The sequence below is a fragment of the Pocillopora verrucosa genome, chromosome 7 (genome assembly GCF_036669915.1).
Source record: "Pocillopora verrucosa isolate sample1 chromosome 7, ASM3666991v2, whole genome shotgun sequence".
In the NCBI taxonomy this organism is placed as follows: Eukaryota; Metazoa; Cnidaria; class Anthozoa; order Scleractinia; family Pocilloporidae; genus Pocillopora; species Pocillopora verrucosa.
The window spans coordinates 24379222-24397650 of NC_089318.1; the positions used below are offsets into that span (position 1 = coordinate 24379222).

At 36.9% G+C, this 18429-nt stretch overlaps 2 protein-coding genes, 1 long non-coding RNA gene and 1 pseudogene across 3 annotated transcripts; 3 read left to right on the forward strand and 1 right to left on the reverse strand.

The window, feature by feature from the left end:
* The first annotated feature begins 7 nt into the window (after positions 1–7).
* LOC131792122 (uncharacterized) lies at positions 8–2655 on the forward strand. Its single transcript, XM_059109496.2, has 2 exons — positions 8–106; positions 485–2655. Exon 2 carries the CDS (start codon positions 513–515, stop codon positions 1746–1748), a length of 1236 nt encoding a protein of 411 aa, XP_058965479.2. The 5' UTR covers positions 8–106; positions 485–512; the 3' UTR covers positions 1749–2655.
* LOC131792049 (uncharacterized) lies at positions 2275–3906 on the forward strand (annotated as a pseudogene).
* A 516-nt stretch (positions 3907–4422) lies between these two features.
* Positions 4423–5320, reverse strand: LOC131792171 (uncharacterized). The gene is made up of 2 exons (XR_009340839.2): positions 5216–5320; positions 4423–5142 (listed from the first exon to the last, which is right to left on the reverse strand). It is a non-coding gene; the product is annotated as an uncharacterized lncRNA (long non-coding RNA).
* Positions 5321–5835: 515 nt separating this feature from the next.
* On the forward strand, positions 5836–16178 carry LOC131792078 (coiled-coil domain-containing protein 170). The gene is made up of 15 exons (XM_059109443.2): positions 5836–6166; positions 7419–7550; positions 7921–8004; positions 8118–8174; positions 8510–8767; positions 9095–9184; positions 10389–10486; positions 10788–11003; positions 11420–11483; positions 12007–12132; positions 12489–12689; positions 12939–13061; positions 13185–13478; positions 13994–14230; positions 14783–16178. The coding sequence occupies exons 1-15, from the start codon at positions 5918–5920 to the stop codon at positions 15017–15019; spliced, it is 2466 nt and encodes an 821-aa protein (XP_058965426.2). The 5' UTR covers positions 5836–5917; the 3' UTR covers positions 15020–16178.
* Positions 16179–18429: the final 2251 nt, after the last annotated feature.

The following is an 18429-nucleotide window of genomic DNA, read 5'->3' on the forward strand; positions in this document are numbered from 1 at the left end:
ACCTAACGCTCTTTACAGCTGGTTCGAAGTAAAGCGAGAACACTGTAATATCAGATCAGCAGATAGTTAAAGGAATCCCCTTCCAAATCGTCAAGCAGTTACAGAGGTACTTAGTTTAATCTTAACAAAGAGATATTCATTATGATTCATCCGTTGATCTCGAATTCAGCCATTTTGTTTTAAAATGTGTACCTGAATGCGTTCGCGTACCTCACCGCTCAGGTCACTCCAGACTTCAGATGTAATAATTAATTGGAGAAAGCATGTCTAGTTAAAGCTACATTTAAGCAATTGTGGAAAAGAAGAGTGAAAAAATCAGGCTTCAACTGGAAGGAATCCCATCAAAGTCTGATTTTGTTTTGTCAACTGGAGATTCTTTTCCGCAATTTCACCAGCGAGGATCATTACTTTAATTTAATTTCCTATAAAGGTCATATATTATTGATTTCATTAAACATTGTTACATTTTATTGTTACTTGACAGCTCAGCTAGCAAACACCCAATTTTCAAGATGACAACATTGTTTGACTACCTTACGAAGGATGGCAGGAAAGTGCATAGCCTACGTGTCGGGGCACCAAGTGAACATCTGCGCATGAAATGTGGTGAGCTTATTCATAAAGCAACTCTAGCTCTTCATACTCCAGAAAATTATCCTCAGCTGTTTCAGTATGGACCACACAGTGGAAGCTTAGCAGCTAAGAGTGAGCTCACCAAATTTCTCACCGAGGAGTATGGTGACACTGTCAATTGTGATGACATCTGGTTCACTGCTGGTGCTTCACAAGGCCTGGCCTGCATAGGAAGCCTCCTCTTTCAGCCTAAGACTGTAGCTTTCGTCGAAGAACCAACTTATTTCCTTGCCCTTAAAGCTTTATCAGATGACTTTGGGATGAATTTGGTGGGGGTTCCGACAGATCAAGATGGTTTGATTGTTGATGAGTTGGAGAAATTAATGGCAGAACATTTGCAGACATTGCCAGTTATAACTGAGAGAAATCCATTCTCTGGTTTGCTCTATTGCATTCCAACTTTTAACAATCCAACCGGCTCTGTACTTTCTGTAACAAGGTGTAAGCAGTTGATCAAACTGCTTCGGAAGTACAATGTGCTTGCTTTTTGTGATGATGTATACAACTTGCTCTCTTATGATGGAGAAAAACCTCCTTTTAAAGTTCCCCCTAGGCTTTTTGCATTTGATAACAAGGCTGATCCTGATTACAAAGGAAATGTGATCTCAAATGGAACTTTTTCCAAACTGTTAGGACCTGGCTTGCGTCTAGGCTGGATGGAGGCCCCTGAACATGTAAGAAAGATTTTGAGGACTTCTGGGTATGTTACAAGTGGGGGTTGCTTCAACCATTACACCTCTTGTGTTGTTACCATGGCAATACAAATGGGTTTGGTAAAGGAGCATGTAGCATATACACGAGAGCTTTATAAGTCCCAGTTGAATACACTATGTAGTGCTATGGATAAGTACTTTCCACGTGCAATTAAATACACAAAACCCCAGGGAGGTTATTTTGTTTGGGTTGTTCTCCCCCCTGAGATTGACTGCGATAAACTATATGACATCTGTTTCAATAAGTATGCTGTTGATTTTAACAAGGGCTCACGATGTTCTTGTAAAGGACAATACAAAAATTGTATGAGGCTTTCATTTGCATTTCTTGACAGTCCTACCCTTGAACACTGTGTGAAGCAAATAGCTTTAGCAATTGAAGAAATTTTCCCAAGCAACTAACAATTATGGACTTCGAAGTAAATATATCTAAAAATAGGGGGACTTTTGTTTTTGAAGTGATTGCTGTGTCATTTGAATCAAGGGTAGCATTGAGGTAAGGAAGAAATTCTTTTTTGATACTAAACATCATGAAATCCTTTTAAATGGACAGTGATAAATTTGCAAAAAGTATACCAAAATAAATGAATACTGAAAAAGAATAAATCATGATTTCTGACACCAAATGAGATCTGGTAAATAATTTAAGATTCAGTTCATGATTATTAAATTTACTTTGATGGCAATTTTTCCATTTTTTAATTTATCTTAGTTTAAGTTGTGCAGATGTATTTATGGGTGAAATAGAAAATAAATTGTAATACATGTTATTTTATAAGGAAGAATAAAAAAGTTTTACTTTGAAGCCTAAAGGTACTCTTCAATTAGAGAGGTTGGAAGTTTTAGTAGTCTTAATTAAATTTCAATGCATGTACTATAATTTTTAGGGGAAAAAATCTTAGGAGATCAAAATTAATTTTGGGGTTGAATGGGTTTGTTAATGTAAACGTGTGAGAAAGAGTGAGTACAATCAGCAGTTTACAGTACATTCTTTAATTTAAATTAGGGAAGTTGTAACAAGCAAAATAAGATAAGCTATTTCTAACATGCTTTTATCAGTATTACTGAGTTTGAATTTATGTCATAATTTTCTCTGTCTGTTAAAATTGCAATAGATAGTAACTTGATAACAAATATTAGCTTGTTAAATTTAGCATTAATTAAATTTAGTTCATAAACAGTGGGAAGGTTAAATCACAGTTGCTCAACTCAAATTTTATTCTTGAACTTCATTTTATGTCAGCAAAATTAGATATTTCCAGATTAGTTGTTTCAAATGTTAATCTTTGAAAGAATTAGTATTGTCATATTGTGCGCATTAAAAACACATTAAGTTTTTACTGGGTCTTCAAGTTATTGATACTGAGTGAGCTTGTCATGAGGGTTGGAATCCCAGATGTTAGTCTTGCTCTGGGAAAAATTAAACACACTGTCTTCCAAGGAAATCATTTTGGTCACATTTGAACCATTTGGCTATCATCAAAATAATTGCAACTGCTCTTACTTCTGCACTATTTTAACCCCTGTTCATAAAGGTTACTTGGTCTTCCCAGGAGTTAACTGAATTATTTTCAATCAAATCCCATCATTTTCACTTGTGTGTCATCCCTTTAACACCCCACCCCTCCCCCTCCATCTTATGGCCATCTGGGAGCAGAAATAAAGATGAAAAACTCCTGGACAATGTACGACAATTGCACACTAGTGTCTAAAATCAGAAACTGGTGTTTAAAATTAGACAGTAGTGTCCAACATTGAACACTAATGTCTTCAATCAGAAGACACTCGGAATCACTATTGTCTAAAGTCAGACACTGGTGCCTAAAATCAGAAACTAGTGTCTAAGATCAGACAGCCATGATAAACCCAATAAAAAAGAAATTACAAATTTATCTGAAGAAAGGTTGATGCACATCATTAATAAGCAAGCTCCGAGAAACTTTTTGCCTTTTGTGGTGACATGTACAATTTGCTGTCTTACACCGGTGACAAACACCTCCTGAAAGACTTTACACATTTGATGACAAGTGTAATGCCAATTATAAAGGGCATGTCATCTCTAATGGTTCTTTTTTTAAAGTTCCTTGCTCCAAGGCTGCATCCTAGGTGAATGGAGGTTCTTGAATGAGTGTGATTATTGTTGCAGAAAAGTTTTTAATATGCTATTTGTGGTGGATGCTTTAACCAATACTTATCATGCATTATTGCTGTAGCATTGCAACAGGGGCTACTTAAGGATCACTTATCAATGGTGTGGAGGGTCCTAGAAGTCCTGTGTAATGCATTATGCAATGCCCTAGACACGGATATACCTGAGGGTCAGATATCTTACCGAAGACCTGAAGGAGGATATTTTGTATGGGTCACATTTCCACCAGAAGTAGATTGTGACAAGCTGTCTAAAGTCTGTATGGAAAAGTATCTTGCAGAGTCCAACTATGACCCTCATTCTGCTGCTAGTTCTGGAAAATTTAAGAATTGCACGAGATTGTATTTTGCTTTTAGTGAATGTGATGTCGTGGAATACTATGAGAGGCAAATAGCACTGAGCTTTAAATAGCCACTTGAAGAGACATGTTAGGGTACTATTTAGAGACATTAATATGATTATTTCCCGTATACAATCCACTCTCTCCATCAAAGTGGAGCAGGAGGGTGTTAGCTTGAGGGAGGTGGTTGTTTGAGTCATTCAAATCAGACCATTATGAATAAAAACAGTATTTCTGGATCCACTGGTTATTGCTATGATTTCCCTTGTCAATCAAATATACAGAGATCCATATTTTTAAAATGTAAGGAAATTTTACATTTGTATGACATTTTGACCCATATCACACACAATTTAAAAAAAAATGTGTATCACGAACAATAAATTTGTTACTATTTCAATGATATATGCACTGTTTATTTCTTTTGTGGCCATTCTTTATAATTCACAAAAAAGCAAGTACATATTTTTCTTAGTTTCCATCAACTATCACTTCAAGAGTGTCTTAAACTTTTGAGGAGAAATTACCTTCTGATCACTTGAGAGTTAGGAGCTAGAGGAATCTAAGAATAATGATTTCAACTGAACTCATGACAACTTGTAGTTTATTTCTCAGTCCCAAACTACACAAATATATTTAGCATTAAAACCATACTTACAATATAAAAAAACTGGAAGTACTTTCAGTGATGCCCTCTACGTTACAATTTTTTTTCTTGCAGGTTAAATTTAAATAAAAGTAAAATGTTTGTCAAAAGCTTATTTCTTCGCTAATCGGCTTCACCAGTTGACCCAGTAAGCAATTGTAGTGTCAGTGTACACACCGCGACGGCCACTAATTTCCACATCATACCACCGTAAAGAAACGTTTTGCAGGATTTAGGCTGCTTTACACATAAAATTGGGAAAAGAACACGATGTTTCTAACAACTATACTATAAACACATAGTGGAATCTGCTCAAATAAAAATAATCTACGTTAAGTGAACGATCTGTTTACATTACTTATGCCTCTAGCAACCGGGTTTACCAGCAACCGTCATCTGCGATTCATCATCATCATCTGCCCTTGTCTGTATCGGAGAAATCTTTGTCCGATTCAAGATCTTCTTCATAAGGCTCCCCCATTCCAGAATGATCCATCAGATCCGTGAGTCCTTTCTCTATCTCGTCCAGCTTCTTCCCAGTCTCGGTCATTCGTTTCACGATTGAGTCTTCGACATTTTGAAACTTTTCTTGCATGCTCTGTAAGGTCGCTTGGACGAATTGCATCAATTCAGGAACACTTGTGGGGTTTTCCATGATGTCCTGTGCAAAATCAAAGGAAAAGCGAATGAATTAAAAGCCAGATTTTAGAAAAAGATACATTGAAGAAACGTACCAATCTGTTCACGTCCGTAGAAAACAATCAGGATGCTAAGCTATCAGCATTAAAACTCAACAATATAATCACTCACTCTGAACCAAACCGCGTCGCCTCTTCGACTTGAAGAGCTTGTCCGCCCTCAACCAATCAGAAATAAGAAAGTAATCATTATTCATTAGCGCCAGCCAATCAGAGCGGACTTGAGAATTATAGGCTTCGAATAGAAGCAACTTCTTAGCGTGCAAAAATTGATTATATGCTTTGTTTACCACCATTTTCATGCCAAAATCCAATATATATTTGAGAATTGATTTACTGCATATGCTATTTTTAAAAATAGGAGGGGAATTGAAGCAGGAATGTTACGAAAAACAATTCTCTCCATGTCACGTAGAGGAAATCTGCCCTGTTCCCCTGTCTTCCACCCGCAATTGAGGCAAAGAAAAAATGGAAACTTCAGAAAGAAAAGACGTAGACAGTTGTGATTGTTTTTTTTATTCCTCCAGTAAAATTCCTATCAATTTACTCCCCTCACCACCCGGGTAGTTTTTCTCAAAATTGAGGTTTGTCTAAAACGAGCGTCTCTTGTTGCTATGCAACTAAGAAAGGACCTAAATATTACGCCCGCCATTTTGAAAAAACTTCATTATATGAACTTGAACTGTACGTGAAAGGTTGGAGAGACTCTTTCGATTTCCGATAAAAAATTAGGATGTGATGGCATCCCTACACTCAGATAGATCAGAGCATTTTCCTAAAATTCCAAAACAGAGGCTTGTAGAGGCAAAACCCGGCACACAACTCACTTACTTCGAAGACTCAGGTGTTGATGTGCGCGAGCTGTGGAGGGACCATGGCGATGAGAGACAGTTGTATAGAAATTCTCCGCCGATGATCATAGGGCACAGAAAATCTGGCAGTCAGAACAGTTCTCGAACGAGTTCACCGGTTCCCAGACGAAATGAGGTATTTATAACATCTCCTTGAGTAATAATCACTGTCTTGACGACTGATCAGAACAAACTGTCTGTAACTAATGATCATTCGAGTCATTTAGATCATAATTGGCTTGTTTATTTTCATTAGAACTCCAACATTATCTTTCTGGTTCGGATTTGTAAATTGGCTTTCATGAAGTTGGAAGATCGAGAAAAATGTAGGATGGAATTTCTTTAGTTTTCACAAAGGTAGAAACCGCGGTATCTTCTGCTAGTGGTAAACTTCAAGATTACTGAAGGGTTTATATATTTCCAAGCATTATTCAGAGCAACAGCTGCAATATAAAAACTTTTAAAGTGATAAGTTATCAGTGAGAATCACCACATGTGCATGATGTATTTTTGAAATTATCAATGAATTTCTTTTTTTCAAAATTACAAGTGCAAGTTTTGTATCGCAATTAAGCTTGGTTTATCCATCTAAAGAATAAATACATTAAGACTAAACTAGAGGCAAGTTTGAATGGTGTGTACTTTTTATTCCACCAGTGTTACTTCTTTTTACAAACCTACTACACATAAATGCAATTCACAGTATGTTGTAAAGTTTCCCCCATACTAATCAATTATTTAAACTTAATTAAAGAACAGAGAAAGTTCTTTAGCAACCAAACACTGCAAACATTGTTAGGAGATGGTATTTGTTAAGGTTTTGGATGTTGTTTACTCAAGGAAAAAACTCAAGGACCTCTTCATGATTCAAGTCTTAATCATCAAGATTCACTTTGCATTGATAAGACTTAGGAAAAAATTTTCTCTCAATCTTTGTAGTTTTGTTTTGTTTCTTTTTTAAGTGTTAATGCATTATGGGAAATAATATTCAATATATTATTTCTTGCAGAAAGTTAAGTAAATTCAATTAGCCCCTGTCAATCAATGAAAGTTTAATTTTGTTTTGGTATCAAAAGGATAGTTAATTTCTCAGTTTTTTTTTTTTTGCTGTGTTTTTTTTTTGTTTTTGTAGAATATTTACTTCTAAAGTACTAAGAGAATTCATTAGTTTTGCTTCTCTGTGTTTCACTGATCATCTAAAATGTGAACTGTAAACTTGCTCCTCTTTTTAAGCAGCAACATTGACTATTTCGCATCACTTCTCACCTAAGATTTCTTAATTTTTATAAATATTGCTTTCTGTTTTGGGTGGAATCCTGACTCCTACCTCCTATCTACCTTCTAGTCCCCAAAATGTCTCACATTATTTTGTGGTATTTGAAATACAGGTTGAATCAGGGGCTATTGTTTGCCGTAGTCCCTCCATTTCATTGGAACTTGGATCATCTCTGGATGAAAGTCAGCTTTTCAGAGATAAGATTTCAAGACTTCAACAAGAAAGAGAACATTTAAGTTCACAGGTATAAAATATACTAATACTACGATCATTAACACATGCTTGTTTAAGTTTTTATTGAGTGTTGTTCCAGAAGAAAAAAGCACATCAGTGTCAGAGGGTTTTTAGGTCCCCCAGACTCCCTACCAGCAATGTGATTTATTATGCAGCCCTAAAAGATATGATTAAAAATTGACCTTTACATCAAGAAATGCTGTGTCTCATTCTGTTTTTGAGTTCTAGCCAGGTTATGGTGTTGTCCCATGAGTGCATGCTCTTCACCCAGGCTGAGATAAGCTTTTGCAAGCCTCAGGCCTAAAAGAAAGAAGTTAAAATCAGTCACTATCTTAACAAAAATCCACTATAATAAATTGTTATTTATTTCTTCACGACAGTTATCACACTACAGACAAGCTGCAGAAACTGCACAAACAGACCTTGCTGCTGAAAAAGTGGTATCATCTGGTTTACAGCAAGAGGTATGTCACTCTTTTTCATCTATGCAAGATTATTGATAAAAGGAGCTACATCATGGTTTTTTCCAGGCGTATACAGGGATGAATGTTAATCAGACACTTTTTTTTCTTTACAGCTAAGAGAATCTCAGCAGAGAATATCAGAAAAGGATCAACAAATTATTGAGTTCAAGGTAAGGGAGGATTTAAATTCACTGCCTCATTGAATTCATATCAATGACTAAGATTAATCAACTGTGAATATGAGAGCAATCCTCTTCACTGTGATGAACACTATGTAAGCAGAAGTGAAAATACTGCATAAGTAGTGTTTGTTACTGCAAAGATCGTTTCACATTCATTTCTTTAAATCCACAGTTGACATACATGCATATGATTTTCTTATATTCATAGTCATTTATTTAAATCAGCTCTGTGATAATGGTGATGACTTGCAGGACATATGCATTATGATTTCATGAATCTTGTATTGTGATCATTAAATACTTTTTTAAAATCATTTTTACAGTGTGAGATTGAAAGCAACAAACAAAATGCAGCTAGACAGACAGCACTGGTGCATTCCCTCCGTGATAGAATACGAGAAGCTGAGGATGAAGCAACAGAGAAGGAAAATTTTGCAAACCGTAGTGATGTCACCATATCATCTTTGAAAAAAGAAATACAAACTCAGCAAGATCGTCTGCAGCAGGTAGAGTCATCACTCAAACACCACATCGCTGCAGAGGAGGAAGCCTCTGGCAGAGCTGCCAAATGGGAGAGTAAGGTATGTGTCAAAGCTGTACACCCAGCAGTGCATGACCAATGGCAAATAGAAATCTCTTGGACTCTACTAGTCCAGGAGTACAAAAGGGTACCAGTCCAATAAACTGTCCAGAGAAATTAAGAAAGCAAAATATGGTTGGGAAATGGGGAATACTTTTGATGAGGCAAGTTGTAAAATTATTTGTCTATTGCCATAGGCAACATGGCCTTGTTAACCAATCAAAACTCAGGAATTTTGATACATCACGGCTTGTTTCCAGTAATCAAAGTGCATTATTAATTTTGGTGACCTTTGTTGAATTGAATTTATTGTTATGTTAATCTGCAGTATGGTGAGATGAAATCCCAGTTGACTCAAGCTCTGCAGCTGGATGCATCTGAAACTTTGTCTGTGTCTCTGCACTCTCTTATCGGAAGGGTGAGTCTGTTGTTAAGGAAGGGGGCATTGGGGCTTATTAGAAACTGCAATACCATAGAAAAAAAATCATCTAAAACCAAAAAACCACATGCAAAACTGTCAAAACCAATACATTTTCACATCCCAGTTATTAAAACCCTGATTGATCCAATACATTGATGACAAGTGAAACATACAGAGTAATTAACTACACTAATTTCATTACAGGATTTATGAATGCCATGGACTTGGCATTCATATCTCCCAGTATCTGCTTAAATTAACAGCTGCTCTCTCAAGGACCTCAAGCATGGTCTCTGCAGTAGTGGAGTCTAGTTAATTAAGGAAATTCGTGCAGAAGTCCTATATAGGATTGCAATTTTGCAGTTGCAAAAAGCTATAGCTCTGGAAAGTTTCATAAAAAATCCCTAATCTAACATTTCCATGTGCAAACTAAGACCTGAAAGTTTGGAGATTGAATCAATCAGTCACGTGTGGCCTGTAACTTGGTCACCAACTTCGAGGTGGCGTTGATAAAGAAACCCTGACAATGTTTCATGCTTAGCTGTACCCTACATATAGGTGCACCCTCCCCTACAGCTACATGTAGGCTACCTAGGGATTGCTACAATATTCAAATTGGTTTGTCACACATTCATCTTGATAACATTTGCATTTAGCTGCTATTTGAGATCAGTGGAGGCACGTAATTGCTGCTCAGGACAAAGAGAAACCAGAACCCAAATAGGTCAAATAGGAAAAACCATAAAATGCATCCGATATCAAATCTGAAAACCTGTTAATATTTTTCGCAAAAATGGAAAACCAAATGTTAAAAAACAGAAAATTGGCAAACTGCAATGAACACCAAAACCGAGAAACTGAAGTTTTTTTGTACAAAAGCCGAAAAACCAATATAAAAAATAGTCAAAACCACAAAACCAAAAATCCCAATGCCCTCTTGTTGGAGGTTTGGTCATTTACACTCTAAGTCCTCTCAAAACCTTAAGTATTGTGCATTAATATCGACACACCAGATTTCCTTGGTTGCAACCTACCTCAGTCATTGTTAAATAAGAACTTGTCAAGTGAACATGCTTTGGTTTACAGTTAGTATTACTGAAACTATTTGAAAATCCGTGTTTCTTTGCCAGATCTAAACATGAATTATCAACATAACATTGGTCTATTGAGCTTTATGATTTGATTAAATTGTGATCTTCAGATTGCAGAAATAGCCAGAGAGAGGAACAGTTTGCAAGAAAAAGCAAGTGCATTGTCTCGTAATCTACATGAAAGTAACTTGGAGTCTAAAGCCAGCAGGTTTGTTCCTTCTTGATTGACTTGTAACTTATATTTATTGCAATTGTAGTTGAAGACTACATAACATTATTTTATTTGTGGTTCTTTTATGTCACAAGGCTTGTTATTTTGAATTATTATTGACTTTCAAGACTTTTCCAACTCTGCAATTTTGCTGTTTCTAACCTCAACAATTCTGGAAGCAATCACATGTAACTTATGTGAGGTTCTCCACAAGGGCTATGATTTCTGTTATAAGAACATCGTCAGACAAGAAGTTGGCCCAATTATTATTGAAATGTTAAGTTTGTGGTGTTTTCAGGGAAACCATAATGAGATTGGTTTCAGAAGTGGGACAAGAGAAGAAGAGTTCTGGTCAGAGTCAACAAACCATTAACAGCTTAACCAGAGAAAGGGACACTTTGCAACAAAAGATCAGAGAAATGGAAATTGAAATAGATCGAATGAAACATCAGCTAGCAGCAAGTCAAGATGCCTGGGGGGTCACCAAAAAAGAACTTGATGAAAAAGAAAATAAGTAAGTCAACTTCAAGTTAACTTCATTGCAACTTCTGGTTTGAAAGTGGCTAGTGTTCAGAATGTTCAGTGTAATTCCTCTTCAAGGCTCTAGTCTGGGTTGCACTTGGTAGAACCAAATGTAACACTTTCAGTCTTGAAACAGTTTTGTTATTTCATTATTTACTGTAAATTATTTGAAATTCACTGAATCAGCAAAAATTGACAATGCATGTCAGTATGAACCAAATTGCATTTATGAGCATCATCACATTAAATTTGGAACATATGAGTATACAGGCCTGTGCTCATTTCACCCCTTTGACTGCAGTTAGTGTTTGTAGACTCAGATCATTGGTGTGTGTGGTTACAAGAAGTTCTCTAATTTTTCTTTTTATGCTAAAAACTGACAGATTATACATTGCTACCTTATTACAGGCTGCAGGAGATGGAACAAACACTGCAAACCAGTGCATACACTGGCCAGTCAGCTCAATCAAAGGTTTGTAATTTGTAAAGAAGAGTTTTTTTTCTCTCACAATCTCATAACCGGTTGATGTAACAAATGGGATGCAGAAGAAGTACTGGGTATAGTGTATTAGCAGGAAATGGATTATTGGACCCTTACTTGGAGCCTAAGCTTATCAAAAGTGTGTTGTAGACTGAAACCGAAGATATCAATCGAATTGGAGAAATATCGCAAGCAACCAATGAAGGCTCAAGGGTACTTCTTGTAAATATCCTAAAGTGCAGTAAACTAGTGGTACTATTTTAGTATCTGATTGGTTAACTTAGAAGGTGAAGTGCAATCTCTGGACCAACTGTACACAGAGGGCGCTGAAACAAAACAAATGTGATCACGGTTTACTTTGAACGCCCTTAATTGAGAATTTCTAACTTGAGTCTGTCCATTCACACAAAAGTGGTGAGTCATTTTTGCTCAGCCTGGTTAGAAGGCAAGTGTATTTTTTTTAATTTTTATAGCTGTAGAGGTTTCAATAATTTCTTTTTGGTTCTCTCTGCAGCTACACAACTTCAAGCGGCATCTGGCGCAGCTGATTGGAGATTTAGATGATTCCATTGCGGCTGAAGAAGATGCCATCGTTTCTAAAGTAAAGAATGTTGTCAGAGATTACAGGGATGTCAAATCGGTAAGTGCACTTGTTACAGGGGGAGGGGGACACGCTGTTACTGAGGCCTTAAACACTAGACCGAACAGTGCGATGCAACATAAAAGTGTCATAAATTACATGCGGATTCTGTGTTATCTTTGCTCCGGCTCTTTGGTTCTAAGCACTGATCGGAACAATTGAATTGAATTTGAATCATTGGGTTTTTTCTCTGCTGTGATTGGATAATCTTGCAATCATGCACAAACGAACTCTTACAAAAACGTGACGCAACAATGCTTTTAGTTCAAAATACTGCAATAAAGGGTAGTAAAATAGATGAAATAGGTTTTTTATCGTTGTTGTATCTAATTGGCTCAATCTTTGGCTGTATTCAGAGAGAGGAATCATTGAAGGTCCAGTTCAAAAACCTATCAGAGGAGCTAGAAAGCCAGAGAAACCTTCACCGCACTACTCTAAAACGAGCCAACGAGGCAGAGACCCAACTGAAAGAGAACCAGCAACGTGTGACGGGACTTGAAGGAGAACTTCTTACTTCTGACGTAGAGAGAGATCAACTGAAAGACGACAAGAGAAAGGTAAGACTGTAAGGTTGTGACTTTGAAGGCCTAGTGATTGTTGCATGCACATCATAACGGACCATAATGCAATCAGTGTTTCGTGCACGAGAGAACTTTCAAAGATTCTGAGATATTAGAATGCTTCGAGCCTTACGAGGAAGCATTGTTGGCTGGATACAGTCGCAAAGTATTCAGTTGATGCTGAAAGCGTGAACCTTTTTCTTTGGCATTTTTTACAGCGCTTCGTCTTTATGTGTTATTTTTCAGTTTGTAACCTTTTGTGAAAAACTGGCCCGTGTCATGAAACTGGATGAAATCGCTGATGATGTTGGTTTGGATGTGAACGGTGAGGCTTTGTTGGCGAGAGGAGAACAGTTAGTCAAGCTAGAGGTTAGTTTCCTCCATTCCCTCAGGGTAAATTTGTGGAACGTAGATTTTAACAGAGTTCATTTTTTTTCTGTCTTTGAATGGAAGAAAATGTGGCGTTAAATGTGAACTATTTTTTTTACACAGGCGGATGCTCTGGATGATAGGAAGACAACAATTTATAACCTGCAAAGACGACTTAAATGGTCCAAACAACAGATGGAGAGCAAAGATCTACACCTGGGGTTACTGAAAAAGAAAGTCTCCGAACTTGAAGAACTTTTGCGCGAAAAAGGTCGCGTTGAAGTCGAAAGAGACGAGAACTCGATCAGATACAAGAAACTTGTAAAACATAATGATAAATTGCAGAGAGAATTGCTTGATTATAAACAACAAGTGACCAATCTAAAGGCAAAGTTACTTGAGGCCAGCGAACTTAGGGTAAGTGTGGTAAGCTTGTTAGTTCCTTTTTCACCCACCGGACTTGAGTATGGGTTTGCTTTATATGGGTACATCCTAGGTTCCCCTTTTCAAGTGCTAGTCGCAAGTAGTTGATAATAGGGCTGAAGTCTTGCTGAAATATAACAAATGTGAACAGCTCCTGGCTGTTAAATGATATCCAGTGAACTGTTAGGTAGCGGCCATGTATCTCAGTGCCTCGCGAATAATAAGAAGTTTTTTTCATTTTGCGACGCACGCTTCTACTATACGTTGAACTTGAAATACACTAAACGATATTACATGAACACGATAGAGCAACAGGAAAAAGTGAATAAAATCCCGAAAAAGAACAAGGGTTGATAAGAAAGGAGGACACGGATTGCAAAAGGAAACTGACATGAAAAATTTGTGGAACATTTTTCAAATTGCTCAAACTGTAACTTAGCCCCTTTAGATAACTCTTTCTTTGCGATCATACAACGATCAGTTTTTAATAACCCTTTTATCTTGTGCAGGTGAGAACTTTGGAGCAAGGAAAAACTATCGAAGAACTAGAAAATGCAATTAACAAACTTGCCAAGAGTAAGCACAAGACTTCAACTGAACTGCACGACTTGAAGAACGAAATGGAAATGACGGAGAACGAGCATCGAGAGAAAAAAGCACGATCTTCCGAGACTGTACAGCAACTAAACAGTGAATTACAAACAACGAAACGAGCTTTGGAAGAGAGCAGAGTTAGAGAAAAACAGGTAGATACAGTGTCGTATTATACACTCAATCCACTGTGGGTCAATGTTATTCTTTATTTTTTGTTTAACCCTTTCTCAGCACAAGTCGCTAGGCGTCTCTACTTTGGGAAATTTCTATTCTTCTCACAAAGAACCGAGCAAGATTTTTTCGGATAAATGTCGGTATCTAAGCAACTGTGCCCCTAACCCTCCCCTAATCCAACAATAGTCAACTAATAATTTTGGTTTCATCAACTGAGTTGACGATATAAATTCGCCACCGAAAGTCAACTAAATTAGGGTTTTTGGTGGGCGAGGGGAGGGGTGGGTGCGTAGTTACTCAGATACCGACATTGAACCGATTTTTCAACTACGAATCCTTATTCAATTCTTAATCCTGCAAAAAGCTCAAAGCTGATGGAGCCATTTCTGAGACTACAGCCCTGAAGTACCTGTTAAACACTGAGGAATTTAAGAAGCTTCGTTAGATAGAACGTAAAAGTTTTAAGAGTTTAGTTCTTTCAATATCCACCAATGTTCAAATTTACCTTCTTTTTGATCGATCTATTACAGTTGCTGGATTTCCGTCAAGTCTTAGCTCGCCTTCTTGGTCTCGACATCAACACGCTCTCGGTCCCAGATTACGAGATCATTTCACGGCTGGAACGTCTAGTCCAGGCCCATCACGCGCACTCTATCACCACACACAGCCTGGAGGCCAGTCTCCAGGATATGGAGAGCGGCTTTCGCGCGGGTTACGATGATGCTGTTGCCATCCTAAGAACGCCGTCGCCTGTAAAAGCCTCGTAACATAACCTGTGGACTACATGTTAAATATGTAAATAACCATACATCGAAATATTGTAAGATTTATGAGAACTATCTAGCCTCGGGATTTATATACTTATAAGTTTATACCTATGTGGCACTCGTCGCTGTTGCCGGGACTCACATTAAGAGACACAAGCTCTTTGTTTACACTATGCTTAAATCACCAAAGTAGTTTTTCTTTGTCCAAATTCAGCTGCTCGAGATTTTGTGAAGAAATTGAGGCCGGAAAGAACCCTTCAAAATCGCAGCTGTGGATCTAAGGAAAATTTTGAATTTTGAGTTGTTCAAAAAAAACCCTTCACTCTCGATAAATTTTCGAAACATTTCAAGCGTAAAGTTTCTCTCTCTTTACCTTTTTTTTTAATTATTATTTTATTTTTTTCACAAGCGGTGGAATAGCATAGTCAGTCAAAGATTTTAAGATAAAACAAAATGAAAACACTTTTTTGACATTATAGAGAGCTTCACGCTTGCCACATTTCTGAGTGAAAATTTGGCATCTCCGTCTTTGGAATAGCATCGTTAGTCAAAGATTTTAAGATAAAGCAAAATGAAAACACTTTTTCTGACATTATAGAGAGCTTCACGCCTGCCACATTTCTGAGTGAAAATTTGGCATCTCCGTCTTTGGTAGGTGTCTAATCGCTTGAAGAAATGTTTCTTAACTCTGATAAAAAGGTGTTTACTTGGCTGCACAATATTTTGCGGCCGCCTTCATTTGATTGCTAGTAGGTTATCAAAGGAAGTGTATGGTAACATGATAAATCTCTTATATGAGATTTTGAAGGGTTTAAAGATTGCGGGAACATTCTGAGGGTGTGGTAATTTCTTCTTTTGAAATCAATCAATTGCATCTAATTTTAAAAAAAAATTTTAGATATGAATTTTTTGGATGTAAATGAAAATCCATCTTGCGTGATTTCATGTTATTATGGGTCTGTTACAAGTTAATTAAAAAAATTTACATAGTTTATTTATGACCAAGTAAAAGGGTTTATTTGTGAACAGTAGGATAGAATAATTCACAAAAGATTTTGTCTGTATGGATCCAGTTTATTTGCAGTATCATGTTCATTTTATTGTTCAAAAGGATGTCTTTCGTTAAGGCAAAATTAAAACAACATTTTGTGTTCCAAACGTTTAGATGTCAATTGTGTTTATTAACACAGATGCCATACTTTCTTTCAAAATGCATTTTAAATCGTGTTCACTTATGAAAGTCTTTTTTCATAACTCAGACCAAACAGGATATTCAAGAAAGTTCCTTCGATTTCACAACTTTCAGTAATTTCATTTACTCGGACCTGATGGTGGGATTCCTAGTTCAAGTGATCAAGGTAAAAACGGTTTAAGGCCAGAATTTCATTGCAGATGAAATAGAATGATCAGTAAAACGGAACTTTTTCAGTGTATGGGAATCGAAATCAACCCACTGTAAGGTTCTTGTGTTATTAAACTTGCCTCAATCGGTCCAGAAGTGCCTCATCAATTATTCTACTTTAGCCAAGAGAACTTCACTCTCATGGCAATTAAACAGACCCAGGAGGCCGATTCACCTGTCGTGTACACATGAATTCAATTTCGCCCAAGTTCTCTTATTATTCGTGACAGCATTTGTCTTGTGTGTTCTTTCAAGAATAGTAATTGTCAATTTCATCTCGCAACCGAAGTGGGCACAAAACTTATGTATTGAAATAGCTCATGTTCGTAATCGATTTGATTGACATATGCAAAAATAAAGCCTTCAATTGAAGGTATTATTCAATTCTAGATGAAAGTATTCTATTAAAATTGGACAAGGCTTGGACTGTTTTTTGCAGCTGGAAATTTCCCTCGCAAAGTATTTTTATCGTTTTTAATTTTCAATGCGACCAATCGATCGGGTATCAGTTTGAAGACCTCAAATTCAGAGTTTTATTATTGGCCTCAGTCAACAGTGTTATGAATCTGTTCGTAATTTTGATGTCTTTCAAAGGTGTCGAGGTAGAGAATCATTGATATTTGGCCATTTTGCAAGAAATTAAAATCACCCGAAGGCACAAAATGGTTATGCATGATTATACAGTGTAATGATGAATCTTAAAGCTGTGTTTAGAATGGCGCTCAGAAAATTAATGGAACTAAAAAAGCCTGGGGTTATGCGTTCGAACCTGCCGTTAACAACTAGTTGTTCGTTTCAATGAAGGTGACAAAATATTCTTAGCAAGCAAACAAGAAACAGTTTGATTAGTTTCTACAGCCCGAATGAAGTGAATTAATTCCATAGTATCTTTGTGCGTAGCCGGAATAAACTGCGAAAAGGAAACCGGTAAAAAAAGAAGATTAAATAACATATCAGAGGGGCGGCTGCCACGAGAGAAGTATTTTTTCTTTTCACTTTAAATAAATAAAATAAACTGATAGATAAATAAAATACTAAGGCAGGAAGGAACACCAAAATAGGATTGGAGTGCAAATAGGTGACGAATATTTAGGATTAACATTAATCTTTCCTTTGATTCACATCGAAAAAATCGGCACACTAACTACATTCAATCGAGAAAAACTTTGCCAATTTTAAGCCAAGATGGATTTTCGTTGTTCGTCTTTTTTGTAATCCTATTCAAAAATTTCTAACATTTTGAGGCCATGTTAATGTCAACAGTAAATTGTTCTTATCGTCCAAGCTAATAGCTGGAAGTTCACCGGAGGCGAATCTTCAACAACCAATCATAAGGCCTCAAAGTTCCTTTGTAAACTTTTTATTTATATGAATCCTATTTAGAATGACAGAAAAGTGATTTCTTTAATGAAATGACCGAATTAATTATTTTCCTTCCTGTGACAATTGCCAAGTTCTCGTGCAATCGGTCAAAGCCACAAGCAGAGTGCGTTTCGCAAGCTCGCGATGTTGTCATCAATATCGATAATCGTAATATTCCTTGGAGTTCTTATTTTTGTCGTGGCGGCGTTAGTTCTGTGTTGCCTTTGCTGCCATCTTCGTTCGCGACCAAAAAACCAACAAGGGAAATCTGTCAACTACATGGCTCACAACAGAGGAAGAAGCGAGAAGGAAACGTCAGTTACTGAGCTGTAAAATAAACGCCTTGTGGACTCACTTGACACAACGCAGAGAGACCGGCAAAGTATAATCGACCCGTGATACACAGAAAGATGTAAATGCTTCGCTTGAATTTGCTTGGAAATCATTCCGTGTCTTCGTCACAGATGACAAGCGAAAAGACAGGAAAAAAATCCTCGATTTCAAATAACTGTTAAAACTGATCAAGGATTTGAAACCTTCCGCAAACAATAATAAATAGATTTTTTATCATCTATTCCACTCCCCCCACCGATCGGCTTCGTTTCAACAAAAGAGAGTGTTGGGAACACGGTTTTTGTCATTGCTT

Coding starts and splice junctions, on each gene's coding strand:
- LOC131792078 (XM_059109443.2), top strand. CDS start 5,918: ATGGCATCCCTACACTCAGATAGATCAGAGCATTTTCCTAAAATTCCA. Junction 6,167..7,418: donor CGGTTCCCAGACGAAATGAG/GTATTTATAACA, acceptor TTTGAAATACAG/GTTGAATCAGGGGCTATTGT. Junction 14,231..14,782: donor GCAGAGTTAGAGAAAAACAG/GTAGATACAGTG, acceptor GATCTATTACAG/TTGCTGGATTTCCGTCAAGT.
- LOC131792122 (XM_059109496.2), top strand. CDS start 513: ATGACAACATTGTTTGACTACCTTACGAAGGATGGCAGGAAAGTGCAT.